The sequence below is a fragment of the Triticum aestivum genome, chromosome 1D (genome assembly GCF_018294505.1).
Source record: "Triticum aestivum cultivar Chinese Spring chromosome 1D, IWGSC CS RefSeq v2.1, whole genome shotgun sequence".
In the NCBI taxonomy this organism is placed as follows: Eukaryota; Viridiplantae; Streptophyta; class Magnoliopsida; order Poales; family Poaceae; genus Triticum; species Triticum aestivum.
The window spans coordinates 489,402,857-489,430,693 of record NC_057796.1 but is presented as its reverse complement, the minus strand read 5'-3'; the positions used below and the strand labels follow the sequence as shown (position 1 = coordinate 489,430,693).

The window sequence follows — 27,837 nt, the reverse complement described above, 5'->3', positions numbered from 1 at the left end:
TTGCATAAGTCGGAAATAAAATCCGCAAACAATCAGCCTATGACCGAGGTGCTGAACCACCTCGAAAGCATTTCGGGATATAGCTCGGATGCAAGTGGCTAGCTCCATAGAGGACATTTCCGGCATTAAGCTCGGCTAACTCCTTCAACTTTTTTGAACCAAGGTGATCTATGACACCTCGGATATAGTCCGACGTTTGAGCTTGGATACAGTCTGGCGTTGGAGCTTGGACATAGTCCGGCGTTGGAGCTTGGACATAGTCCGGCGTTAGAGCTCGGATACAGTCCGGCATTGGAGCTCGGATACATTCCAGCATTGGAGCTCAGAAGCGGTCCGGCGTTGGGGCTCGGCTGCAAAAGATACCTCGAATGCAGTCCGGCGTTGGAGCTCGGATGCAAGAGGACACCGCCGCACGGGCAACACTTCAAACCCGAGGCGTGGCATAAAAATAACAAGGCATTGATAAAGGCCGAAGACTTAAAGGGCTCCTCGGATACCCGACGTGTAAGCTCTTCGGATTCACTTCGGCGATCCTCAAGATTAAAGATGAGAAGATTTGTTGAACCAGTTTTCACGACCGACGGCCGAAAATGAAGAACAGTTCGGAAGAATCGAGGAGCGTCCCCAACTTGAAGACCGGTTCAGGGGGCTACTGACGGTGTCCTGGACTAGGGGGTACTCACCACGTCGTCTCCCGATCAGTTGGATTGGGCCGAGGACCCCATGGCCGTTTACTCATGGGCCAGTTCGGACAGCCGATGCATACACGAGGAAGATTCCACAAGACTTGATCAAGACAAGGACTCATCTCCACCAGCGTATTCGACTAGGACTCTTGTTATCCTAAGCCTCTGGTACATTATATAAGCCAAGGCCAGGCTAGATGCTAGATCATTATGACATTACTCATCATACCTCTAGGGTTTAGACCACAACATATGATCTCGAGGTAGATCAACTCCTGTAACCCTATATTCATCAAGATCAATCAAGCAGGAAGTAGGGTATTACCTCGATAGAGAGGGCCCGAACCTGGGTAAACATCGTGTCCCCTGTCTCCTGTTACCCATCGATCCATGATCCACAGCTTGGAACCCCCTACCCGAGATCTGCCGGTTTTGACACCGACAATGGTGTCATGACATGGCACATATATATTGTGGTAAAAAATTATCCAATTTAAGGCAAACTTTAGTACAAGCCTCTTACAAATCGTAGCTTCACACAAGAAGTTTCGTGATTGCGATAGGGAAAGTGTCACTTGGCTTTTTACCCGCACGTCGCTATGAAGCATCGAATGCTCGTCTTGGATTTTTTTTCTACATGCAACATAGATAAATATAAGTGTCGTATTGAAATATGGAATTATTCAGGGTTCATTTGGCTTTTTATACATTAATTATTTTTTTAGACATTTAATATTCATAATTTGAATTTGAATTATAAGCACATGTTTCAGTGGACCAAAATGGAATAATACATGCGGCCATGTGTGTACCATTTTTGCTAATAGGGCCCTTGGGTCCGCGTTTGCTCGACCGCCTCCGTCGTATGCTCGGAATGATTGTATGCGTGGAATTATGAGTTGCTACAATAACCAATGAGAAAAACAAAATAGTTATATACAGCTAACGAACCTGCACGGCAAAGCACGCGTTACCCCTAGTATGAAATATGATTCCTTCTTACCCGCACGTCGCTATGAAGCATCGAATGCTCGTCGGAATAAAGCAGCCATATGGACGAACCGAAAGGGAGCATCGGGGAATACCATCACCTTGCCATTGGCCACCCACAACGCACCACACCGCAACAGGGTCCACTTGTCGAACTCGCTCGATTCCATCTCCTACGCAGAAACACTGACACATATGAACTCATCACCTTCATACGTACCTTCTTCTTCACTTGATGCCGCCTGTCTAGCTAGCTAGCTACTCACATATGTCATTCATGGCGAGCTCAAGGCAGACGCGGACAACATGGTGCAGCCGCTGCGGCGCGTCCATCTCCGCGCCGCCGGGCGCGCGCTCCGTTCGTTGCGCGCTCTGCCACACCACGACGCGCGTGGAGCGCCGGCCGCAGCACAACGGCGGCCTGCACCAGGCCGTGGGCTTCATCAAGGGCCTGCTCTTCGGGTCTCCGTCGCAGCCGCAGCCGCCGCCGCCCGCGTCCTCCGGGTCGATGCGTGCCGGCGACCCGTACCGCCTGCCGGCCAGCTACCCGCGCGCCCGCGGCAAGAAGCGGGCGCTCCTCGTCGGCATCAGCTACAGCTTCACCAAGTACGAGCTCAAAGGCACCGTCAACGACGTCAACTGCATGGCCTACTTGCTCCGCCAGAGGTTCGGCTTCCCCGGCGACTCCATCCTCGCCCTCACGCGTAAGCAAAGCAAACAAAGAAACCATTTTCGTCAAAGTTGAACACGTACGTAAAGCTCGATTTTGTGAGCATCCATCCGATCCCATGGACAGAGGAGGAGAAGGACCCGTACCGTTGGCCGACCAAGGACAACATCCGGCTTGCGATGCGGTGGCTGGTGGAGGGCTGCACCTCCGGAGACTCCCTGGTGTTCCACTTCTCCGGCCACGGCGTCCAGAAGCTGGACAACAACGGCGACGAGGTGGACGGCTACGACGAGGCGCTCTGCCCTCAGGACTTCGAGGATCGCGGCGTGATCCTCGATGACGAGATCAACGAGACCATCGTCCGCCCCCTCGGCGCAGGCGTCAAGCTCCACGCCATCATCGATACCTGCCACAGCGGCACCATCCTCGATCTCCCCTACCTCTGTCGCATATCCAGGTGCGTACACCATCTAATCTACAGTAGCTAATTTCCAGTGCACTGTAGCTTTGCCTTGCTGTAATTTTCTCCTCCGTGGAATCAAGAACTGGGTACTGGCAATGGGAGAACCACAACCGTCAGCCAGATGCACAGAAAGGCACCAGCGGCGGCCTGGCGATCTCCTTCAGCGGCTGCGGGGACAGCCAAACCTCCGCAGAGTCAGACAGGAAGGCGTTCTTGGGCTCCACCTCCACCGGCGCCATGACGTACAGCTTCATCAAGGCGGTGGAGTCTGAGCCGGGCACCACCTACGGTCGCCTGCTCAGCGCGATGCGGGCCACCATCCGCGACAACGGCGGTGACTCCGGCATCCCTGGGCCCATCGGCTCCTTTTTCCGCCGGGTCATCACCTTCAGCAGCGCACAGGTAATCCATCAATTAGCTACTCTTATTATTATTACTGTTGAAACTAACTAAGGTTAACTACTTCAAATCGCAAGAATTAATTCATCCTCACCTTTCCTCGATCAATTTTGCAGGAGCCTCAGCTGTGCGCGTCCGAAGCATTCGACATCTACAGGAAGCCGTTTATCTTGTAAATATGGAAAAATAACCGTGTTTCTGATTGGCACTGTTCTTCGGCATGTCACTTGTGATCTCTCCGTTTAGTAGTTAAGCTCATCCTGCATTCGTTGTGTAACTGAAGAGAAATATTGAGTGGTTCCAGATGATTCTAAACCGTCCACTTACTTTGAACTAGCGGAAGGATAATTTATCACCTGCCAATGATTAGCAAGATTTAAATGGAAACCATTACTGCATACAAGAAATGACACAGTTTCAAGTTTTGGGTGTATGTTTAGGTCCCATGCAAAAAATGAGAATGAATTATAAACGTATTGATGCCCTGGCTCAGCCTCAAACATTGAGAATCTTGATTTTTAAATCCTCATAAAACCAAATACTACTAGAGAAAATTCTAGCAGTTGCGCGGGCTTTTGGCATAGCAATAGTGCGGGTGCGCGCTAGCTACTAGTACGGCGCTACATCTAAAGTTTAGCAGTAGCACGCTTCATGCAAACTCTACTGCTAATTCATATAGCAGTAGCACCGGCCCCTACCAGTGCTACAGATAGTTATTAGTAGTAACGAGCTCAGGATCCGCGCTACTACTACATGTCTGTATTCCATTTCTTTATTGTTTTGTAGCGTATTTATATACTGTTATACAAGTTTTGATACAGTAGCAATTTAGAGATTGTTATATCATTATGATCATGATATAACAACTCAGCATCATCATAATAATAATAATTTATCATCATTATCATAATAACAAGTCATACTCATCATGATCATAGTCATCTAACAACTCATCATTATAGCACATCACTCATCATCATAATCATAATAACAACTCCTCCTCTTCATCATACTCATAACCAACACTAGTTAATTGTTCTTAGCACATGATCATGAGTACTAGCTAGCTAGGACCTGCTACCCTCTCTAAGGTAAAATAGCATAAAACAGGATAGTCCCTGACTCTACATTATGGAGAATGGAGATTATCCTGTCTTCAATTCGTGGGCTTCGCACCATTTTGCCTCCAAGTAGCTCCCTGCGATTATTCATAACTTTTTTCCATCCTTTAATTGTGAGGTCTTCAACTTGGCTCTTAAGCAAGAAGCAGCTAACAACAAGATGGAAGCTTCAAGGAAGAGGTTCAGGGACTCCACCCCACCTTCTTCGTCCTCTCGGGTTTTTCACAAGCAGCAAAAATTTTGGGCTCCAGGTCCTCCATTTCGTCCTCAACAACACAAGCAGCTCGAAGATCGTGGTCCTTCCCACCCTCCCAACCTAGCTTATCAGGAGAGGCCTCATGCTCCGAGGACAGGAGATCCTCCTCAGTCTCGCCCGCTCTCAGATGTGACTTGCCACAAGTGTGGGCAGAAAGGGCACCATGCAACTAAGTGTACCAACTAGAGGCGCCTTCCACCTCCGCCACTTCTCAGGTCTCCACGCAATGCGGTGCTGAGGCATGCCTTAAAAATGTTTAAAAAATTAACATAATTTTTAAAAAAGTTCATGTCTTAAAAAGTCTTTAAAATTTTCAAAAAAATGTTCAGACCTTTTATAAAACATTCTAAAATGTTTTTTGGAGAATGCTCACATTCCAAAATTATGTTTACATTTTATAAAGGATCAAATTCAAGAACATTCTATACATTTCGAGAACATTTTCTAAAATTTATTAAATTGACATACTTTTTAAATTATATCCAAAAAATCCATAACATTTAAAAAATTGATTTATCAATATTTTCTAAAATTAAACCTGTAAAGGAAACCCAATAGACGTTTTTGTGGACAGAAACCGACCGAGAAAACCTATAGAAACCGGCCCGAGAAAACAAAATACTCCATCTGATAAACAACGCTCGTTATTGGGTTATAAAGGATGCCTTTTTTGTTTAGATAAACAACATTCTTTATGCAAGTAGTGATGCTTTTTTATAATTTATTCATGTAGTGATGTTTTTGTTAATTTATTCAAGCAGTGATGTTCAAAGGGAATACAAAGGTACATTTCGTCCAAAATCTAACGTGGTGGTGGCTGGACAGTAGTGTGATCGGTCGGTCACCAGCGGATGACTCGGCCTGTGCGTTTCCCTGGCAATTTGACGCCGTTAGCGTCATATAGGGATTTTCGGTTTTCCAGTGCCAGTGCCAGTACCAGTACAACAAAAAGAAAAAAAGTACAGTACCAGTACAGGTGCTCCTCGTCTCCTCCCGTTTCCATCCGCCGCCGTTCGCCGGAATCTCTCCCCCGCCGCCGTCCTTCCACCCATCCTCCCCCAGGCGATCTTCGCGTCTCCGACCCAATCCCTCCCTCCCTCCCGTCCACCAGTTTCCGTCCTCGTGCCTCGAGCGGCTGTACTGTTTGCGCGCATTGGCGAGGCCGCCTCGCCGGCGACGCGCGGTGGAGGAGCAGGAGGCAATCTTTGCCAGGGCTGTGGATTTCATCAGGCAGCCCGTGCGCATTAGGGTACGTTGTTAGCGGTTTCTGTCAGGTGCAAAAATAAGGATTGAGTCAAGTTTCAGATTAGATCTCATGCCAGAATGTTGGAATCACTGTATGTACTGTATGCGAATGGGATTGGAATTGCATGTTACTGATTTGAAGCCCTTCTTTGGTAGCTGATACATTTTGCCTCCTTCCCCATAATTGAGATTACGAATTTACAATGCTAGATCAGTATGCAGCAGTAGCATGCATATTGCAGTCTCATGTATCTGAACAGGTATAATGTTGAGTAGCAGGGTAAATGTTGATACAGTCAAACAGTATCAGTACCATAGTTGTATTAACTACCGGTGTACAATCTTGTAATGTTGAAGCAGTATCAGTACTTTTCTTGATTGCGAAGACTGTCGCCTCATTTTGCCTGTTCCCCGTGTGCTAGCTAGATGGCATCTTCTACTCTGAAACCAGGTGTGCCTGTCACTCTGCAAGAGCTAGCGCCCTCCTCGGAGATGTTCAAGCAAGGGGCGTCCCTCCGGGTAACAGGAATGTATGTCTGCCGGTTACTTTTATTTCTCCTCAAAACTACAAGTTTTAACCGTGCTAGCCTTCTTGTCTTGCAATTCTCTAGCCTTCAGTCATACGATGTGGACTCTGCGATTGCTGTCATTCGAGATGGCAGCGCGACGCTGAAGGTCGACGCCCAGCACCTGCGGGACATCAGTTTCCGCAGCGGTTCTATGTTCCAGTTCATTGGTGAGCTCCTGATCCGGCCGAACGATGACGTAATTCTCTGTCCTTCTCCAGCTTCTGTTAGTGAATTATATATAGCTGGTATCGTTGGAACAATGATGCTACATCGATCGAATCTGTTGCTTACGGGCATCCTGCAGGCGATTCTGCAAGCACGTAACGTCGATGGCCTTGACCTGAACCTTTACCAGCAGTCTCTCATCATCCGACGGCAGCATGAAGCCAGACTGCTGAGCTCCAGGAGCGCGTGATCCAAAGCTGTGAACCATTCTCGTGGCCTCAGTTCAGTTCCTCTGAAGTACATGAGGGCAGAATCACCTGACCCGTGATGATCCTGTGCTTCGGTTTGTTAGATGGGTGCAAGCCTGCAAAGTAGTTCTAGTAGTTGTTAACTGAATTTTCTTAGCATAGATTATTCCCCTAGGCTATTTTTGCTATTCACAACTCCAGGAGCTCTTATTATCTCAGGGCTTACAGATCTCTTTCTGAACAATCGGAGTGTCCTTCCTGTATGAGATTACCTTCTCTTTTACATTTTGTGACAATAGATGCTCTGCAATTTGGTCCTGAATTTTGTGAACAGAACAGCTACATTACGCCACTACATCACTTAAAAAAAATCTATCGTGCGTTGGCGAGTCAGGAACATCGGACTGATGAGGAGAGGACTATTGTGGCCCTGCGCTATGGCGGCTTCACCGACACGCCACGGCCAGTGCTCGAGGAAGGGGGAAGAGCGGGCCCGGTCTGCGGCGTGGCCGAGGATTTACTGGGTCCTAGGGCTCCTCCGTCCTCCAGGACGACGGCGGCCCGCCGGTTGGTATGCATGCATCAACCCTTCAGCCGATTGCAACTAGTTTTATTTACCCCCATCAGCAACTCTAGTCTGTAGATGCCTTGGTTTTGTTTGCAACTGGAAAACATTACATATGAACAGTCTACACCAGTACTCACTGGTGACCGGCACTTCATATGACGAAGCAACCATACAGCTCAGTTAAAAGTTTCTGAATTAAGCTTCTCAGAGAAGGCAAGATAGAATCTGTATCTGGAGTTATATCTAACAAACCTTGTACGGTCTTTGATTTGGTTTTGTTTTGTTTGCAGCTGCAGGTGAGGAAAATAGTATGGTGGACACAGTTCAAAATTCTGAATTGTGCTTCATTGACGAAGCCCATAAAGTTCAGGTCAGTTCAAAATTCTGAATTATGTTTCTCAAACAAGACAATAAAAAGCTAAAATTTGGATTTAAGACTTCAAGTTTCTGATTGCAATTTCGGGTGAGGGAAACAGTGAAAAGATAAATACGAACACAGTTTGCAAATGGATATGATTATTTCATTACAAGTTTACAACCAAATTGAATAGCGAAAAATCAATGTCAAAGCAATGGTTCGAGCGAGCTCTTCATTCAAACTTCAAGCCCTTCCCACGATGGGATCACTCCACTCCACAAAATAAACCAAACTATGCTGATTGCTGAATGAAACAACAAAAATAATACACAACTGTTTTCCCTTCCCATCCATCTTTCACCCAATTCATCTTTCTCCTCATCAGTGACCGGTTGGTGGATGCTCTTCTACAACTGGCTTGGCCTTTGGCTGTTCGACCCTTTCATAAAAAAGAATGTAGGCCTGACACTCGAGCACCTCTTTTAGTGATACTTCTCTGATGCTCTCGTCGCTTGCACAGAACCATGTTGGATCGTCATGACTCGCCTGCTGTTGGCATCCAATTTGGCTTGCTCTCACATAGGCAAAATTGTGTCCTTCGCACAGGGTCGGTCCACTGTGTACAATGACAGCAACTAGACGGTACTTGTACTCGTCGTCTCTGAGATGCCTGAAAATTAGAGGAAATAATAGTGGTTAGCCGTTATTTTTCTTGAATCGGAACAACAACAATGTGATGCCCACTGAGATCATCTAGATCTGAAATTTAAATAGACCAATATCTTAGATATATTAAACTGGTAAAAGTGTAAGTGTCAATACCCAGGATCTATGAACTTTGTTATATCAAGTGTATCTTCAAAGTTCACACGCTCTTGCAACTCGTATGGCCTATCGGAGTGGACATAGTTGAATCTCTTCAGATGAATGGTTAGTATAGGTGCCGCCTTGGTAATGCGATATTGTACTATTGCAGCCCTGCATATCTTCTTTTCGTCTTTCTGTTTTTTATGATTCTGTTCCATTTGATTTGCATTGCCATCAATCACCGGTAGCTTTCCATTGTTCCGATATGTTGTTCTCGTTTGCCTGTCAGCTGGATGGCTAGATTCCTCATTTTTGTATGTTTTATTGTTTGACTGTTCGAGTTGGCCATCGATTGTTGTATCTTGGTTCAAAGAGGTATTTCCAGCTGCAGAAGCAGCTGAACAGTCTATGCAATGCCAATCCTCGATCAACCCAGTGGCATACAAATCCAAGCAGTCCTCGATTGATGCAGACTTCTTTGGTGGTATTGCTAGACTGAGATCAAGGTCCTCAATTGTAAATGATGTGTGCTCACACTCTTTGCTGGAGACATGTTTAACAACCTTACTGTGGAATAGTGACTCAACCATTGTATCTTCCTCAGTCTTCAAACCATTTATCAAGGAACCAAGCATGTTATTGCTGTCTTCCATCACGCCGGGTCTAAAATCTGAATTCCTTGAGCAGATATTTAAGAAGAGCTTCTCTGGCATCAGCACACCTCCTGTGCCATTGATATTGCTTGTCTTTTTGAAGAGCTTCTGTAGTTCTTGACCAAGTTTCCCTGTCGGAGCATCCGGTCCTAACATCCTTGCACGCAGCTTATCAAGTGCAAGGAGACTCTGCAACACTGCATTGAAGTAACATGTGTTCCCATTATTTTGCATCCCTCTGACCACCACAATGTCATACAGATCTTCCACTGGCCATAATTTGCTCTTCTCGATTCCACAATGCCACAACAATGCCCAGATATAGGTTACAAATTCCCCTCCTGACTCAAGGCACTCCTTGTGTGCCTGTGCGTTCCAAGTGGGGGCAATATGCACTAGTAAATCAGCCCATACCCCAGAAAGAATCTCCCAGCATTCTTCTTCATTCTCTTGATCAATCAGTTCCTTGCCCAGTTTTGCACCTAATCGCACAACATCTTCCTTCTCCATGACGCTGTCAGCATCTTGGATGGCCTTCTCTGCTTCTTCCATTAGTTTGGCATACCTGCTCAGTAGCGAGTCGCAATTTTTAAGAATATCATCACGAGCACATGTCACGGTTTCTTGTAAGACCATGTAGGGTACATAAAAGCTGTCAGGGATCAGGTCCGGCTTTGAAACTAGCAGATATGCACAGTACCGAGACAAGCTATTCGCAGTGATATACATTTCCTGTAGCTTACCAGTCAACTTCTCATTTACTTTCTTATTTTCTTTCCTCTTCTCGTCCACATCCACAAGATATGGTTTCGATGAGAAACAACTTTTGAAATATGACAAGAGTGATCTTAGGAACCCATGTTTGCTTAAGTCGACGTCATGGTCTTGAGCAAGCTTCATTTCACAGAGGCTGGTTGCAATATGCCACACCAAAATTACATGAGAGCATGTGGGCAGGTCGTAGCAGGCCCAACTGTAACGCTTCCTTCGGTCACCGTCATCGCCGGACAGTGACGTGACGACCTTGGGCAGAAAATGGCTTTGCTCCTGATCATGTACAATATTAGGAGAGCTGAGCTGCTCTAGGCTTGCACAGAGCTTCTTCAGTATTGCTGGCTTGACACATTCTGGCACATTGATGGCACTGCGGAGTGTTACTCCATCATCCTTCTTTGGAACCATTCCAGTGGTTATCTTGTGCATCAGATTCGAAAATCTTGGCCTGTCATCATACGACTCTAAGAAGACGTACTGGTCAATAAGTCCATGCCACTGCTTACTAGTTATCCTAGATCTGAAAAAGGATGATATTGTGCCCTCCATGCATCTGTTTCTTGTGCGCTCTTCCTTCCACCGTGCATAACTGCACACTAGGAGTAATCTTGTCCAGTCTGAGACTAAGTAGCTGACCATCTCCCAGATCTCTTTAAATAGCATAAAAAACATGAATACCCAGGTGATGATCATGTCAACATTGAACCCATGCACCACACGAGCTCGATCATTTTTCGGGGGCATATAGACCTTACGGATGTCCACAGCAAGCCAGCATACAACAAAGAAGGTCACCATGGAGAGAAGCAAATTTAAGAAGAGAGAAGGGAACCCATGCCAGAAGACCATAGGGTAGCGGGTATTGAAGTAGTCATTTACGAAGGAGAGTTGCAGCTCCATGACCCTAAAGGCACGGTCAGTGTTATCCTCCTCAAGGATCTTAGTCTTAACTAGCTTTCGGTTGATGCGGAAGATATCTTGTTCAAGTGTCACATCCTCGAGCCTGCACCGGAGCAGCCTGGACAAGGCGAAGGCCAGAGAGAGATCCTTTTGGTCATTCCCCTTATTGTTGTTTGGGTTTAACAGGTGCCTGCGACATCCCCAGATATTGTCTAGGGTAACCAGCGATGAAAAACCGTGCTCAGCTTGGTGGTAATTCTGAGTATCGATAAACAAGACATACTGAGGCTTCTTGAGTTTGATTCTCTGATAGGTTTCTCCATGGATCAAGTATTTGTATCCTTCCATATTATTCTCTGGCTTGCAATCCTCCGGTTTCCAGTTGCTAATATGACGGCCAACACGCATATGCTCTGCAACGACCTCTGAACTATTGCCATGCCAAATAGAACTGAGCGCCAGTCCATGCTCACAGAATCTGTACCAGCTCCTCACTATATGGACAGCCCAAAGCGACCAGAGTGGAAGCGCGAACCTTGAGCCACGCGACAAGTTTAAGAAGGCTGATCCCAGAAGTTTCACCACGTTCCTCCACTCCATGAACCGTCGCCCATGGTGGTCATCAACACCATAGCCAGAGATGAAGTCGACGTTGTACCGGAAACTAACAAGCACGAGGGCCCAAACCGGGAACAACTGATTTGTGAACTTCGCCGTTTGCATGGCCCCCAGTAGATATAAGACAATAGAGTCAGAGACGCCATCCAAGATGCTAAAGATGGTTTTCATGATTGTGTTGCGGATAAGATGACGGAAGATGTCCATGATGAACATTGCAAGGAACAAGAGTGTGAGCAGGACCACAAGAAACTCAATCCGAAACAGGACGAATGTCTCCTTATTCAGCATGACGAAGAGGGATGACACACCATCACGAATTTCTTGGATGTCCATCATATTCCTAGCTCATCTGTATTTGTTCCTTGTAGGCAAGATGAAGCCTGCAAGACCAATTCATCAAATATATTCACAATCAAAGAATTTAAGAAAATGGACTTTGAACAAATGTGGTTGTAGAAAAAATGTAGTTTATTTAACCCCTAGCTTTTCACACACACTCCGATGCTCAAACAAGGAGCTACTATCTCCATCCCAAAATGTTATGCACATTTGACCTTTCTACAGTCTCCAATCCATGATTTTGACTATGATTTTCACTTATTATATCTCTGAATCCTATGTACCACCTCTCCTATCACGAGGCAAGCTCCCCAACATTTACGCTACCAAATTTTTTGACTAACCAAAACTTTGGTGAAGGTTTTGCTTGTCCATAATGAACCATGCCAAAAAAATGGTAACCATCCAAGTAAAGACCTAATTTGGGCTCACCATCAAATAATTGGTAGAGTGGATTTTGGGCAAAATCCGAACATAGCGCTAGGAGCCTGGTCCCCTCCCCAACAACGACGCGGGCCACACATACTTTCAACCCACCTTGTAACCATCACCTCATCGATTATGATTTGAACTAGATTTCTTTGCACTTCTTAAATTGGATTCCTTCCTCCATGCTCAAGATTTAGCCATGTAATCTATTTCATATTTGATCGAATAAATTGAGGTTCAGTTTCCTACTGATATTCTGTTGTGATTGTTTAACTACAAAAATTCCTTTTGTGATCCACCATCGAAAGTTCGGTTATTTAGGTGTTGATTACAGTTTGCAGAATTGATTATTTTTTTAACCATGCCGGAATATTAAGAACGGGAGAAACAAAGTTTTACAGGAGCACCCGACCAGGACAAAGTCGGTGGGTAAGGGGAAACAAAGTGCCTAGCTATGACCTAAGGCTCCAGCGATTGCCCAAGAATGAAAACTACTCTTGCAAGTGTCGATCACACTTGGCACAGGGAAAAGGTGTGTTCTTGAAAACGTGATTATACCTTTCCTTCCAAATCTGCCATGTGATCAAGATGACCAGGCTGTTCAACCCCTTCCGCTAGCAACCGGGTAGAGTTTCTCTCGAGCTAAACCATGAATCTTTTGATGGGATGATGCTTTGGTGCCCGGTCCAATATAACATCTATCTCCACATGATATTAGCCACACAGCATTCGATGAACACATGATCAATGTTTTTGCTGGCAACACCACTGAAGAGCAATAAGCATTACGCAGAAGACCATGCTTAGGGCACTCGACAGTCCATCACTGTTTCTTGATGGACGTTTCTTGTTTCTTTGATTTCATCGTAGAGCAAAATTATTACTTTCTCGAATATTGTTCAAATGTGAATTGTCTCTTGGTTTGACTTGTGACTTCTAATTTGTGAAAATTTGATATCTGTGTGTGTTAACTTCTCAACTACATCAACGTCTTGATTTGGAATTACGATGTACCTACTCAACATGAAATTTGACCAAGGTTCATGTCATTTTCTCGTAAATCAGCCAAAAATAGGAGATTGCCATCAAATTAGTAAGAATTAGATGATTGCCTGTCTGAAGTTAGAGGAATGGACCGCGTCGCCCCCGCGGGCGACCGACCGACTGCGCGTCAGCCTCCCTCTCCACCAGCCCCCCTCTCCCCTTCCTCCCCACCGCCGTCGCTGGCGCCCGTGTGGCCGGCTTGGCCCCGGGGACGCTGGTGGTGGCGCCCCCTGACCTTCCCCTCCCGGTGGCTCTCCGGCGCGGGGCGGAGCTGCACCAGGGGGTGCTCCTAGGCGGCGACGGACCGGGTGGCGGCGGGTTTCCCGGCGCGGCGCAGGCGGGCGGCTAGACGGCGTCGTCGTCGTTGGCATCAGGGTGGCGGTGGCGCTCGGCCCAGATCTAGGCCCTACGAGCCCCATCTGGGCCTGGGCGGGCCGGCAGCGGGGCGGGTCTGCGGTGTGACTTCCAGGAGGCGGGGCAGCGGCGATGGGCGGCTGGGTGCTGGCGGCGCCGACGCCAGCCTGCTGCAACGGGGATTAGCGGGCCCGTTTCAGGCCTGGCCGACCCAAGGGTGGTCTGGTATGCCCCGCTGCCATGTCCGGACGGCGATCGTGACGGTGCCGGAGGCGCGGGCCTCTTGCACGACAACGGTGGAGGTGGTTCCCTCCCGCTCAGCCTTGGTGCTGCTGCTCCCGTCGTTTGGCACTTCTCTCCGGTCTTCTTGGCATCGTGTTGGTGCTCGAAGTAAGACAGTGTCGGTGGCGGCGCAACCGCGATGGCGCATGGTGTTGGGTGGTGGTTTGGCTGGTCGGCTCCGGTTGGGCGGTGGGGCTTGGAGTGCGGGAGAAATCCTTGCCGGCTCGTTCGGCTCCGATGCGGTGACACCGACGAGTGCCACCATTCCTTCTTGGAGGGTGTCGGTGGTAGCCATCCCCCACTTCCCTCTGCGTGCCGGGGGAAATCCTAGGACTCGTCCGGGTAGCATCACCGTTGGTGTTGCATCCCTTCTTAAAGGTGCTGCTTGGTACGCTGCAGATCAGAGCCTCGGGATGTGGTGGTTTGTCTCCGGAAAGCGCAGCGGTGGCGGGTCATCCGCGCTTTGTCGAGCTGCCGTTGTTGGCACTTGTTTCTTCTTTTTCTTTTTGGGCTTGATGTGCTGCTCGCCTCAGCAATGCTATGTGTACGGTGTTGATTGCTTTGAAATACAATGCAGGGAACCCTTTTTCGGTAGTTAGAGGAATGGACAATAAATTTATAGCTCCCCCTGGTTGAGTACTGGGTCTCCGGGGACCTACTCAGAGCAATCGGGAACCTAGCACACAAGAGGGCGGAGCGAAGCATATTTTCATACTAGTGGTTCGGGCGCCATCCTATGGCGCCACTTGAGGAAGTTGTGCGCATATTTTTGTTTCAAAATAATACATAAGAGTCCTCGGCTCCGTTTAAAAAAACATTTCAGAAAAAAAATCCTCACCTTCATCTAAAGGAAAGTAAAAATAAAAAGAAATTACCACCGCAGCCTACCAAATAACAGAGGTCCTCACTTCCATCTAAAAAGAAAAAATACATTTAAAAATAATCCTCACCTTCATCTAAACAAATCCAAAAGATTTCTCACAGCGGCCAACCAACTTGCGTCACATGGTATAGCTGGTTGACCGTCCTTCACGCAACACTTATGAGTTTAATTAATATGTGCCCTCAAACAGAGATCACTCAAGTATAGGTCCGTTCAGCCATTTGGGAAAAATTGGGGAATTACGAAAGTCAAACCATGAAAAAAACTCCCTTCTTCAGAGACGACGTGACCTCATGTCATTGTTGCAGCCGCGCACCAAGATTCTGTTGTTGTGCGGAAGAAGGTATGAATGTGTACTTAACGAAGACCGCGTCTTCCCATGTACTCCCTTCATCCCATTAGTTTTTGACACAGTGTAGTGTCAGAAACGCTCTTCCCAGTGCTCCACCATGGACAGATGCTAAGCATGCCACATAAGCGAGAAGATGACATGGCACGACAATTAAAAAGAAGAGGGAGTACTTTGATGACCCCGGAAAGAACCATTGCCAAGCGCGTTAACCTAGGCAAACCACTTAAATAAAAGAAATTGACCAATACATGAAAGAGGTTAGGTGCTAAATCATTAAATAAAACGAGTTTAGTAACAACAAGTTAAGCACCTATGCATTGGAAAGTTGGGTTGCTATGTTATTTAATGCACTTAGCACCTCATGTAAGCATCTTAGGGATTTGCCGTACTTTCAAGACACCCGCTGGTCCAGTCTTGAGACTGCCATCTGGGTTTACCACTCGTAAATCAAGACTAGGAATAGCTTCAGGTCCAATGTGTTGCTTTAATTGGCTCATATGAAAAACTACTGGATGGATCTTGACATGCTCTAGGAACTGAAGTTTGTATGTAGTATTTAGACCTGGCCATGGGATACCCGGCTCGGCCGGCCCGACCTTGCCCACGGGCCAGGGCTGGGCCTGAGATCACAGCCCGACACCTGGGCCAGGCCGGGCTCGAGCCCAACATATTTGTGATGTAGGGAAGGGCCCGGCCCGAGGCCCGGCGGGCTTTTGCTCTGATGGGCCGAGCTGGGCCTGATATTTAGGCCCAACACCCGGACTGGGCCGAGGTTTTGTTTGGCCCGGCCCGGCCCGACATTTGGCCACATATAGCAGTATTACCCACTCTAAATGATGAGAAATGGCCCACTGTATTTATTGTGCAATTTCAGTGCTCCCCTACACCCAAAAGCACCTAATCTGTAGAGAGCCACCTTCAAATATACCAGAATTCCTATAGAGAATTGTCTCTAACTTATTTTTAAATCAACATACTCCTTCGTGCAATTTTGTGCTTTGATCAAAATGTCTTGAATTTTTTTCCCGAAAAGGAGGATGATCCCCGGCCTCTGCATCGAGCTATGCACAAAGCCATCTTTATTATATTATTCAACAAGGTCTGACAAAAAAAAATGAAGCAACCCAAAGCCACCTTCATGGCAATCAATGTACCTACACCTACTAGCCTGGTGGTGTGCCCTGACCATGCATCAACGCACACCATCTAATTCAGTGGCCTCACAAAGCCTTCTCATGGCGAGCTGAGAACACCAACCGGTCTAGCCAACCCTCAACATGCACCGCATGCACATGCTCTAGAATCCGCCGCTGCCATCTTCCGCCATCCCAACTTTGGTGCATGTTTATAATCAATATATACGGTTGGGGTTTTCCAGAAAAGAAAAAACAATCATCCTCCCAGCCACCTCGTGCTTTGCTTGTCCTACCCCTCAGCAGCCTCGAATAGTTGAATGGATCTCCCATCGCATCGACTCAGGCATCTGCGTGGCTACGTCCACTCGTGCACCCATCGCACGAGGGGTTACTTTTCCTCTCTCATCGCACATTACATTTGCGCACCTGTCTTTCTCCACCTAGGAGAGATCCCCTTTGCCCCGATCGACCACCTCCTGAGCCTGAGTTCTTCCTCCCTCCGTGATCCGCCGCTGCTCTCGCATCCTCTCTACGAGGAGGTCTCATCAGCGGCGCGTGGGTCCACGGCCGATGCGCGTCCTCGGGTAAGCTGTGGTGTCGATGCTGACTCAAAGAAGGCTGACCTGCCATGCCTCCATGGTGCCATAGACTGGAACAGCATGTGATGTCCCTGGTAGGTATTCTTTTTTCTTTTTTCTTTTGTTTCGGGGAAATAGGGTGTTTTTTTATTACTCAATCAGAGGGCAGTCTGCCTTGCATAGTTTTGGAACAACACCCTGACCCGAGTGAATCCACACCGTCGTGCTGTCTCACATCTACCAAAATTAGCTAAACAGTGACTCACAGCATTCGACACTTCTTATAATGTTTATAAGTGAGATAATGTTTGTGAGGTGTTCTTGTTTTGTGTAATCTTGTACACCATTGAAAATTCAGAGATGTATTCTTGTGTGTAGAATTTAGAGATACATCTCTGTAATCTTGCACAGCTTGAAATTCATTCATGGTTCTTGATGTGACAGCAAATCAATTTATTTTGCCAACGCGCGCGTCTGATTCTACTTCATCACAAAGATTCTTCGAGTGTGTCCCGCAACCAAAGCTCAACTTGTTTCTAGCTAGTACTTCATCACAAAGAAGAAACAGGAATCAAGTAAAGGATGCATGTTCTTATCTGTCGAGAAGACAAGTCCATTCATTCACTTGCATGTGGTCGAAACTTACTGTGGAATCTGCCAAAAAATTATGACATGTTGTGTGGTATATCCACACTAGTTCTACTACTACCAAGCACGTACACCCTAAGTAAACCACCGTCTTCTCCGTGTGCATGAGCAAGAAAAATAAATAAAGTCTTCATTTATAGTAAAAGAAAACATACTCCTACATACCAAGAGTACCATCTCTATGTAATAACCAGGGTAAATGGTGAGCAGTTGGTACCTGGACTCGGCAGCTGTTCCTCAATGGGCGATATCCGGGGGCAGCCAACTTTGAACTTACTCGCGCGCCTAGGTTCTAGCTCCGTCCTGGGGATGAAATGAACGGAGAGGCCGCATTCTTATATATTTATTTTCCAGCAGCTGCAGTACAAAGCTCAGACCAGGACTCAAAGGAAAATAAAACTACAACATAGTCCCTGAAACTTGCAAGGAGGACCCTATACAGAGAATCAAGATTACAATTGGGTCCAAATGCCAGCTCAAGCGCAGATCCAGTCCGGCCATCACCGTGGACAAGACCACTTGGGATCACCGGACCGCCACCACTCCATCTCCGGCCGAAGACGGAAGAGGGAGACTCCATACCGAAGCTGAATAGCTGCCTCCCGAAAGGCATCAAGCCGGGAGGAAGAAACAAAGCCAGCGCATACGCCATGGCTTCACGGGGCCGCCATTCGGCGAGAACACTGTTGAAAAGAAAAGCTACTCCGCCATATATACCCCTCCCCCGCAAAAAAATTACATTATATACCAGAAAATGCCAATGGAGGTTGAGCATCTTGTCCGTTCACATGCGCTAGGGATTTGTGCTTCTCCGGTATTCTCGGTTCGTGTCCCCTTGTATCGGTGGCAGGCAGGCGCGTGTATTCAGCAAGAAAGATGGAGCATTGGGCATGGAATCTTGCTAGTCAAATACAGTAGCTTCCTGTCGACTGTCCTACCCTACTTGAAGCTGACTATTACTATCACCGTCCTTTTCCTAAAAAAAAATTCCTCAAGAAAGCTGACTTTTACTATCACCGGTCCTATGTGTTCCCGCAACCACCCACACGTAATGAAAGATCTGACCAACGGACACAGTGCGCCTTTATTAATAAAAAAAGGGAAACGTTGCCCACCGGCGGACCGGCCTAACCGCGCGCCGGTCGCGTGCGCAGCGTACGATCGGCATTAATCGAAACGATGCACATGCTGTGGGCCTCGTCCGTTTCTTTTAGCTGCCCGTTTTTCTTTCTACACTTATCTCTATCTCCAGCCGTATCCACTCGTTTTATCTTCTTTTTTTGTTGTTGCAATTGTCATGGACAGCCCGGTGGAGCTCCAAACCGGTTGATACTGACCTACAATCGGCTAGTCGTTTTGATGGACCGGCGCAATTTTTTTGCTATGGCCGACGCCGATGAGGCATTTTTTGCTACAACTGACGAGTCGTTTTGATGGGCCCAGCGTGATCTTTTGCGATGAGATACGGCGAACTTTTTTTTTCTACGAACAACGAGTTGTTTTGCTAGAATGGTGTGTTTTCTCACGGTGACCAGCGACGACGAACTTTTTCTTGCTACAATCGACCAGTTTTTTTTTTTTTGCTTCGACAGGGGAGAGCTTTTGCTGCGCCCCGACGGTTGCGAGTAAATTTATTTTTGCTGGTGATCATTTTTTCTGCGACTGGCTGAGTAAATTTATTTTTGCTGGCGATCATTTTTTTCTGCGACCGGCTATTATTTTTTGTGCGAGCCAACGGCCACGAGTTACGACGGTGACGCAGAGCGGCAACAGCGAGCTGCGAGGTTGGACGGGGCATTCATGGCCGCCTCCCACCTTCCGCGTCTTCGCTTGAAGCTTTTTCAGAGGTCGGTTGTAGCTTTATCATAATCATAGCATTTTTCACACCGGTCGCAGTCCATGTTTTCTCTAGTTGTAGCAAAAAATGACATCGGTAGTAGCTTTTTCGGCCGTCGGTTGTAGCATTTTTCGTTGCTGATTGCAGCTCTTCTGCGCACTCGTCACAACCCTAAATTTCACTGCCTGTAGCAAAAAACGACAGCCCTCGTAGCTTTCTCGGTCGTCGGTTGTATTATTTTTCGTTGCTGATTGCAGCTCTTCTGTGCGCTGGTCACAATCCTACACTGGTTGTAGCAAAAAAGACAACCCTCGTAGCTTTCTTGGCCATCGGTGCTGGTTGCATAGGGTGCACGGTGATCGGCGCCGGAGCCGTGCGACGGTGCATAGGGTGTGATGATCGGCGCGCTAGGACGGCGGTGATTCGGTGCTGCGATGGCGACCATCACGTGCGGATCGGAGGCATCAACAGCGACGGTGCTCCGATCACCAGCGCGCGGCTTTGTGAGTGCGGCGAACGACGGCAGGCCCGATGGTGCTTCGATGTATTTCGCCTCGTGTGTCCATGGCAGGGTTCGGCGTTGATTCGACGGATTCGCGCGACGACGGCCAGGTAGCTTTTTTCTCCGTCGGCTAGGTCACGCTATGAACGGGCAGACGACGTACGGTGCTACAAACATCCCCACGGCGAACTGCACGGGCGGCCGGTGATGCCCTGAGAGGACGAGTGACGCGGTGAGCCAATGATATGATGGTTAGCTACGAGCCCTGCGGGGAACGCGCGCCACCGCTGCCACAAATCAAAATACGTACACACATTAAATAGTCGCGCATGGGAGAGACGTGCTCCATCAAACGGTTGCAAGCAGCAGAATCGGACGGCTCACACAGGACCGGCGGCTAGGCGTTCCGCCGGTCGACCGGCGCAGAGTAATAAAAACTGGTACCTACTAGTGCAATCAGATAGCGCGGCTACTACACTTCCGACGGAGCGTCTCGTGACGAAACAGGAAACCGAAAGCACTGTGGCAATTTGTTTGGTGTGTATAATTGCTCTGTGGGCTCCGACAAGAACCAATCCGCATTGCACAGGTAAACACAATCATTACGATCCACTGCCACACCATCGCCTCAATGCAGTAATTGCGTTGTCCACACTGTCCCTGCCATCACGCATGATCTACCCGGGATGTGGGGTGTTGTATAATAACTGGTTTATATATCAAGAATACCAGTGTAGTATTAAAAACGCTCTTATATTATGCGACGGAGGGAGTAGAAGACAAAGGTAGTACGTACATAAATTCGCTTCGGAGCTCGAGCTACATCGAGCTTTTAAGAAGAAAAAAAAGAAAAACAAATGTTTCAATGCTTAAAAAATTCTGTACACGCGTCGTATACATCCATATGTCAATGTGGAACTTCTTTTTAGAATTTTTTGAAACTTTGAAATGTTATCTTTAAATGTTTCAAAAAACAGGGCTCCAAGTAGCACGAGCGAGCACCAAAACGCCGCACTCAGCAAGGTACAACAATCTAGATTGTCAATTCTTTTCAATGCCCTCGAAAATTGGAGTCATACCCTTCATATTTTGAGGTTGAGGAACGTTGGTTTGAAGCGCAATCCGACCCCAACAGCCCTCGCGGGAGGAAGTTTCACCCCCCTCATCCTTCCGTGTGGCATCTTTCTCTGTCTTCTCCCCTGCTCTACCAATCCCGCAACCGCTTCTCATTGGGAAACGAGTCAATTTACTGGCCGCCGCCACTCCCCTTCTCATGCTTATTGTGATGCTTTTCCCAAGGTCAGACTAGGTATCGCTCACAAAGGAGGAGGCGCGACAGTTGCATACGGAGGCCACACAAGAGGAGACCGACCTCATCAAGGAGGGGGGAGTGGGACCGCCAGGATGTGTTGGACCATGACGACTTCGAGGACGACCCCTAGTTCAAGGATCCCCACCTCCAGGACATCCTCGATGACCCTTCGCCTTCTACAACATGGCCGCTTTGAGGTTGCTCAATGCCGATATGAGGCCCGCCACAGGTGGTTTCCCACCGCCCCCTAATTTTTAGGGAGGCTCAAGATGCCCGCCATGCCGCCTACGTCCAGGACGCCTTCCATGCTGGCGTAGCCTCAAGGACACTGTGGTTGGCAGCAGAGAGGGAGCACGACATCCGAGCTGACTACGAGGTCGCATCGGCAACAACATGAGAGATGGGCACAGAGAGGGAGCACACAATCTGGGACCATCCCCCGGCTGACCAAGCCACCCCGACCTCTTCAACGATGCATACACTCTTGCCCAATTCCACGCTCTGTCCACTACAAGTCCCACTCCGACAAGAACCGCGCTGACCTATAATACTGCTACGCCTAGTCCTCGACTTGGTGCCCCTACTGATCAAACCCTATCTATCTACTATTAATATAGATGTTACGTATGAAAATGTCGGTCATCGATATTCTCCCATAGCTATAGTCACTACAATTATGTAAAAGCGACAAATTTGGCTCCCTTTCCCTACTAATTATTTTTGAAAATGCCAATATTGACATTTCTCTCCTTAGGAACTTTTTTTCTTCAAAAAATGATCCTGATCTATTATTAAAGGTCATCAAAATTACAAAGCATCCAACATAATAAAATTTACACCGAGGTATCTGGACCACCGAACGACAACTACCATCACCAAAATGAGCCTTTGGCATGCCACTGTTCCTGCTTCTCTATCACAGCTGGCATCGGAGCCGGCCTGATCCTGTCGATATATATGAACTTTGTACTTCATTTTTGTTGGAATCTAGTGTTTAAATCCCTACAATTGAGTTTATGAAAATTAAGTTGATACAAAAAAAGAGGGGGGAAATATGGAGGCTCCATATATATCGCAATTTTTTGTTTACACACAATCTCCACCGCCGTAAAAAAAATTATGGAGTTCTCTCCAAATATGTTTAGGAGGCTGCAAATATGATGATTATGCCAAGTGTTACTCTGACATCGCCATCGTCTTGTCGCTGCGGCACCACCGCTCGAGCCGTCCGCCCCTTTTCCCCACCCCCTCCCTCTGCTACTCGACCTAGTCCCCGCTCGGCTTCCAGTCCAGGGCGCCATTCCAAGGTCACACCATTTCTTCTCTCTGGAAACATTTTTTGAAGCTGATTTTTGCATGTTTCTGAAAGTTGATTTCTCTCCTGCTGGTGTTCAAGTCAGATCTCAGACAGCACACGGATAGAAAGGGCGAGATGCCGTCCGCAGACATAGCTGTAGTTTCAATCCTGTCTACCATGAAACTGCTGTTTAAGATGGACGGTGTCACTCATGTAGCCAGCGTGGAGCTGTGGGTGTTGATGACAACGCTGCTGCTTGTGGTGAGGTTCCTGCTGGACTGCTTCGGGCCGTGGCACACGGACAGGGCCATGTCGACCACCATCCAAGTCATCGAGATGCTCAACTACTCCATGGTGCACTACACCATGGGCCTGATGCAGCTCTCGGCCAAGAGGGTGAACGACTACTTTCAGGTATGGGCGGTGCTGCTGGTAACCCTGCAGCACAGCGTCAAGACTGGGCGCCTGTACCAGAGGTCCAAGCAGATCCCATTGCTCGACCTCATGTCCTCTTTCTGGGCAGCCAATCTCCTCCGAATGCAGACATTCTTCCTCCTCAGGATTCCCCTATGGATGATCTGGGCCCTCAACGCGACCCGCATCATCGCATACTTTGCCTCATCCGACGGGGCTCAGACCATCAACCAAGAGAACACGAGGCTCGTTAGCGACTATATGCGATACGAGCACACACTCGGTCCCTCTCCCTCTTGTGATGCAACCGCCTCCGACAATGGGATCAGTACGCAGTCGTACAGGTACTTGGTCTATGGGGAAGACAAGGTGCTGCATGACTCCCAACGGGGGAGGAGAACTGCATCAGCGCAGTACAGGATTCGGTTGGATACAGATAATAAGAAGCTTGTCACCTTAGACAAGATATGGAATGTTGATGCTGGCAGCAGTGGGTTGCTGGGCGGTAGCAATGACGCTGGCAACCGATTGAAGGATGTCTGCCTCTCATTTGCAATGTACAAGCTGCTGCGCCGTCGGTTCTATAATCTCCCGATACACGAGGCTAGCCTAAAGAAGACAAGGCAGCTCGTCTTCGGCTACATCCTGCAAGAGAAGAGAGACAATTATGAGAGGGCGTTCCGCATCATGGAGGTGGAATTGTCCTTCCTCCAAGACTTGTTCTATAGCAAGCATTCCGCTATGTTTGCTGACGGATTTCCATACAGGAGAATGCTCATGTCTTTGTCTCTTGTTGCTGCTACCGGCTACCTTGTATATCCTGTCCGTCATATACCAGAGAGGATGGATCAAGCAGACAAAAATATCATCACTCACGGGGTGATTGTCACTCGCATCATAGTTGGTCTTATCATTGCCAAGGAGCTGTCAGAGGTCTATCTATATGTATTCTCTCAATGGAACAAGGTTTTGATGATCTGTATGTACGTCAAGCATCGGTGCTGGCGGAATCTGATAGTGGAGGCAGTAATGCGAACAATGTTCTGGTTCATCAGGGGCAAGTGGGATCAAAGGATCTTCCAGTATAACCTTCTGATTTCGGATTCGCATCGTTGGAACAAATTTCACAGAATATTCAGGTTGGCCAAATTTCCCAGAAGAATGAAGCTGGAGCCAGAGGTAAAGACAGCGATATTTGAGTCGTTCAAGGGCCTGCAGCATCCAGAAAGAAAGTTGGAAACCTACTTATTAAATGCCTTCGGATCAAACGAGGCCCTTATGCAGCAGCTAAGAAGGGCAAATGGGCCGGAGTCAAAGGAATCCCTTATGCAGCAGCTAACAGGGGCAAATGATACCCACAGCATACTGGTCTGGCACATCGCAACATGCTTGTGCGAGATACATACCTCCGATGAAGCGAAAAAACCGAAGGTTAGATGGCTTCAAAACAGGCTCTTGGCCAAGAAATCAACAACTCCAGAAGATGTGTGGCCACATTACTTAACTGCTGTCAGCTTATCGAATTATTGTGCATACCTGCTTACCATAGCATTGGTGCCAGACAACGGCATTGTTGTTAGAAAGGTCTTGCATGCGGTGCGTTGTGAAATCTATCATGCTACTGGTCGCTCTGCATCCCATTCCCAGTCGATGCAAAATGTTTACAGAAAACTTATCGAGATTGCCACGAAGCCCTCTAAAGAGTCCAAGCAGGAAGTGCCCAGTGGAATGGGTAATGTAGTAGAACAAGTAGCCCCTGAAAGTTCAGTAATCCAGGGAGAAGCGCTCAGGGTCCAGATGGCTAATGATGAAGAAAATCCTGACACAACAGGAGGTGATGCCCGACAATTCAATTGTATTATAGTTTGGCAAAGCTGTAGTGCATCCTTGCATCATGCACGTGTTTTCTTCTCAATTTGGCTGCGGTGTTTTCGCAGGGGAAACATTAGCTTCCAGTGTAATCGCACGGTCATTTAAATTGTACCATTCGAGATTTGGTTTGGCTATATTGTGTTAAATCTCAAACTCAACAAATCTATTGTGTAGTCTATCAGGTGAGAACAGAAACTAGGATACAGAAAGCTGTTTAAGAGATTCTTCAGGTTCCTAAGCGATTCTTTAGGGTTCAGTCTAATCTGCAGGGGCTCATAAGTTTCAGACATGGGACCTACGCATTCTGTGGTAGGATCTCAGTTTTGTCTGATTATGGACATGGGCACACTGACATGATTTAAAAACATTATGCATTACCTAGATAATTCGGCACTATCAAAGGAGATACTGAGGATTCTGCTGAGTAAACCTGGGAGGAAGCTTGAGCTATCTGACGAAACCTCTCCGGGCTCCGGGCGGTGGCCAACTGGCGATCTCTCTCCGGGCTCCGGCGGGCCGTCCATGAGCCAGGCCTCCCCGTAGCAGCGGGCTGGGAGACCTCGGCCGTGAACCGTGCCTCGACTTATCCGAGGCAAGCCTCCCCCGCGCGTGCGCGTCTGCCAGCGGCGAACCGGGGCTTCCCTGCGGATGGGCATGGACACCATTGTCTCGTGCCACAAGCTCCGGTCGGCGTACGGACGGAAAGAGGATCCCGGAACCACTATGTCAGAACAGATGGCGGCGGCGTGTCATCGGAGATCGGACGAAGCAGAAGTGGAGCAGAGCAAGACGGCGGGGAGTTGGGATCAGCTGCCGTGTATCTGTGGGTGGGCCCAAGGGATGTTAGTGGTTGTTTGGATACAGGGAATTAGACGTGGGATTTTAGAAAACGAGTTTTTAGAGGATTTTTTTAGGAAAACCAGTTTTGGTTAGTTATTCTGTTAAGGTAAGCACATACAATACTTTGTTTGGATGTGAAAAATAAGAAAGCATGGATACGCAGCTCCATCACACAGCGACTTAGTCAAAATTCCAATACGTTCCTCCGGTCGATCTATTGAGCTACTGGCGCTTAGCGGGAGCGTCTCCGTCGAGCGCTCCTGTCAGCCTCGCTGCGGCCACTTCCCCAAATACGGCGACAGAGAAAAGGGCGCTGTCGGTGGCGACGATGATGACAACGAACCAGGCTGCCGACCATGCAGCAGTGTCCTCTGTGCGCCGCTGGGATGACTAGGTAGGCAGGGGGCAGTGCTTACGATGTGATGCTGTTTGCCGTTCGCGTTCGCTGGGGAGATCAGGTTGTAGCAACCGTCGGTAGGACCAACACATCGGCTATGGCACTCTGTATTCCGCGGCAGCTCCCGCCTCGCCAAGTCGCCATGCCATACGGCGACGGGCACATTCGAGCCCCGAACGGCATGCTCGCCGACTTCCGGCGTAAACTCGCTGATGCCTGTAGAGCACGTCGCGACCCTTGTGATTCGTCGCCGTGTCACACGACGAAGGCCACGTTCGGGCCAGAGCGGCGAGAGCTCGCTGAGCCGCATTGACTTCCGGCGTCGCCTCGCATGTGCCTGCAGAGGACGTGGCGGCGCTCTGATGCGTCGCCGTGCGACACGACCACGATCACGTCTCGGCCCCGAGCGGCGAGCTCACCCACTCGGCGGCGCCTCGCTCATGCCCGAAAGAGGATTGCGGCCGTCGTCGTCGGCAGAAGGAGGAGCACCATGCGCTTCGTACGTGGCCGCCGTATTCATAAAACTGGTTTATATAAAAACGCCAAATAGTCATTTTTCTATAAGCTGGGTTTTTGAGGTTTTGTAGAACTCAGTTTTCTTTATCCATGATTCAGTTGGGCGATCCAAACAAGATTTTTGGTTGTTACAACAGAAATTGCGTTTAACTAGAACCAGTTCTCTATAATCTTGCTATCCAAACAACCCTAGGTCCGGTCAGGAAATAGCAGAGTCCTTTAGAATCGAAATTGATTGAGAAGTTTAAAATCGAAACTGGTTTATATCAGTTGATAAATTAAGGTGGCTAGGTAACCAAGCTAGAGTACATATGTATAAATAGCCCTAAACAAAATGGAAACTACAAATAACTGTAGGCCTCAAAGTCTAGCCAAACGGCAGACGCGTGGTTAAGCCATTTATAACTCTACCAACCCGTTGAACAAATTTCCTGCGTCTCTAGCCGGTCACTTATATCTGATTAGATAAGTAAAGATCTCGGTTTACTTTTCTAATCTGCACCTACACGAACTGTTAAAACCGTTAGGTGAGTAAAAAATTTACTCCTCGGTACCGCGGACTCCTAAATATACTCGGCCGCCATCCAGCCGAGTAAAAGTTGCGACCTCTTTTCCATGCCCCCGACCCCCACTGCATCATTGCTGTTGGCGACTACCCACCGCCTTCGCCTCTACCCCGCCACCTTCCTTTGCCCTCGCCGCCCTTCTGCCCAAGTCCGAGCCGCCCTTGTCGAGCTGAAAAGTCACCACCACCGCATCGACCCCGTCGCTAGAAAGCACCTCGGATCTTCCTCCTCGTAGCCTCATCCGCACCTCTTTGTGCTTTGCTGGTCACCTCCACGCCTTACTGACCGCTAATATTGGCTCAACATCGCTGGCCGGCTGTTACGGTGCAGTGAGTATCAATATTAATGGAGAGGTTGGCCCATATTTTAAGAGCTACAAAGGATTTTTTCAGGGTGATCTCACCTCTTCTTTTGAGACCTCCGTCGCCTTGCAACTGTTCGACGGTTTGCCTAGGTAAGTTTAAAAAAAAACTTTTTGTCTCATTTTTTCTTTTGTCAATTGAATTCAACCGAATCACATACATTGAAGATGAAGAGGCTGATATAGATGATCTTCGAGGACTCTTCATCATCGGAGGAGGAAAAATAAGATGACAATGACTTCGAAATGGTTGTTGGCATGATCTTCAACGATGATATTCGGCGGTTGAGGAGAGGATCGCAATTTGACTGCACACAACTCAACCGTGATAGAGCGTAGGGCCATGCCAAGCTTATGAGAGATTATTTCGACCCTTGCCAACCAA

The 27,837-nt window shown here is 48.0% G+C and overlaps 4 protein-coding genes across 5 annotated transcripts; 3 read left to right on the top strand and 1 right to left on the bottom strand.

Moving 5' to 3' along the window:
- The first annotated feature begins 1,761 nt into the window (after positions 1-1,761).
- On the top strand, positions 1,762-3,629 carry LOC123183352 (metacaspase-1). The gene is made up of 4 exons (XM_044596145.1): positions 1,762-2,380; positions 2,473-2,803; positions 2,890-3,211; positions 3,325-3,629. Exons 1-4 carry the CDS (start codon positions 1,945-1,947, stop codon positions 3,382-3,384), a joined length of 1,149 nt encoding a protein of 382 aa, XP_044452080.1. The 5' UTR covers positions 1,762-1,944; the 3' UTR covers positions 3,385-3,629.
- Positions 3,630-5,528: 1,899 nt separating this feature from the next.
- Positions 5,529-7,108, top strand: LOC123183351 (CST complex subunit TEN1). 2 transcript variants are annotated; one of them, XM_044596144.1, is made up of 4 exons: positions 5,529-5,834; positions 6,257-6,360; positions 6,442-6,595; positions 6,704-7,108. In XM_044596144.1, exons 2-4 carry the CDS (start codon positions 6,257-6,259, stop codon positions 6,812-6,814), a joined length of 369 nt encoding a protein of 122 aa, XP_044452079.1. In that variant the 5' UTR covers positions 5,529-5,834; the 3' UTR covers positions 6,815-7,108. The 2 variants fall into 2 exon arrangements, with proteins under 2 accessions (XP_044452079.1, XP_044452078.1); XM_044596143.1 differs by having other exon boundaries at positions 6,253-6,360.
- A 754-nt stretch (positions 7,109-7,862) lies between these two features.
- On the bottom strand, positions 7,863-18,394 carry LOC123183350 (uncharacterized). The gene is made up of 4 exons (XM_044596142.1): positions 18,287-18,394; positions 17,756-17,841; positions 8,561-11,873; positions 7,863-8,408 (listed from the first exon to the last, which is right to left on the bottom strand). Exons 3-4 carry the CDS (start codon positions 11,827-11,829, stop codon positions 8,120-8,122), a joined length of 3,558 nt encoding a protein of 1,185 aa, XP_044452077.1. The 5' UTR covers positions 11,830-11,873; positions 17,756-17,841; positions 18,287-18,394; the 3' UTR covers positions 7,863-8,119.
- Positions 18,395-22,392: 3,998 nt separating this feature from the next.
- Positions 22,393-24,992, top strand: LOC123183349 (uncharacterized). Its single transcript, XM_044596141.1, has 2 exons — positions 22,393-22,496; positions 22,590-24,992. The coding sequence occupies exon 2, from the start codon at positions 22,622-22,624 to the stop codon at positions 24,875-24,877; it is 2,256 nt and encodes a 751-aa protein (XP_044452076.1). The 5' UTR covers positions 22,393-22,496; positions 22,590-22,621; the 3' UTR covers positions 24,878-24,992.
- The last annotated feature ends 2,845 nt before the right edge of the window (positions 24,993-27,837 follow it).

What these genes read in the sequence shown, in the direction of transcription:
- LOC123183352 (XM_044596145.1), top strand. Translation starts at nt 1,945, where the DNA reads ATGTCATTCATGGCGAGCTCAAGGCAGACGCGGACAACATGGTGCAGC. An exon ending in CTCCATCCTCGCCCTCACGC is followed by an intron (nt 2,381 to 2,472) that starts GTAAGCAAAGCA and finishes TCCCATGGACAG; the next exon opens with AGGAGGAGAAGGACCCGTAC. An exon ending in TACCTCTGTCGCATATCCAG is followed by an intron (nt 2,804 to 2,889) that starts GTGCGTACACCA and finishes CGTGGAATCAAG; the next exon opens with AACTGGGTACTGGCAATGGG.
- LOC123183351 (XM_044596144.1), top strand. Translation starts at nt 6,257, where the DNA reads ATGGCATCTTCTACTCTGAAACCAGGTGTGCCTGTCACTCTGCAAGAG. An exon ending in TCCCTCCGGGTAACAGGAAT is followed by an intron (nt 6,361 to 6,441) that starts GTATGTCTGCCG and finishes GCAATTCTCTAG; the next exon opens with CCTTCAGTCATACGATGTGG. An exon ending in TGATCCGGCCGAACGATGAC is followed by an intron (nt 6,596 to 6,703) that starts GTAATTCTCTGT and finishes GGCATCCTGCAG; the next exon opens with GCGATTCTGCAAGCACGTAA.
- LOC123183350 (XM_044596142.1), bottom strand. Translation starts at nt 11,829, where the DNA reads ATGATGGACATCCAAGAAATTCGTGATGGTGTGTCATCCCTCTTCGTC. An exon ending in ACAAAGTTCATAGATCCTGG is followed by an intron (nt 8,409 to 8,560) that starts GTATTGACACTT and finishes TCTAATTTTCAG; the next exon opens with GCATCTCAGAGACGACGAGT.
- LOC123183349 (XM_044596141.1), top strand. Translation starts at nt 22,622, where the DNA reads ATGCCGTCCGCAGACATAGCTGTAGTTTCAATCCTGTCTACCATGAAA.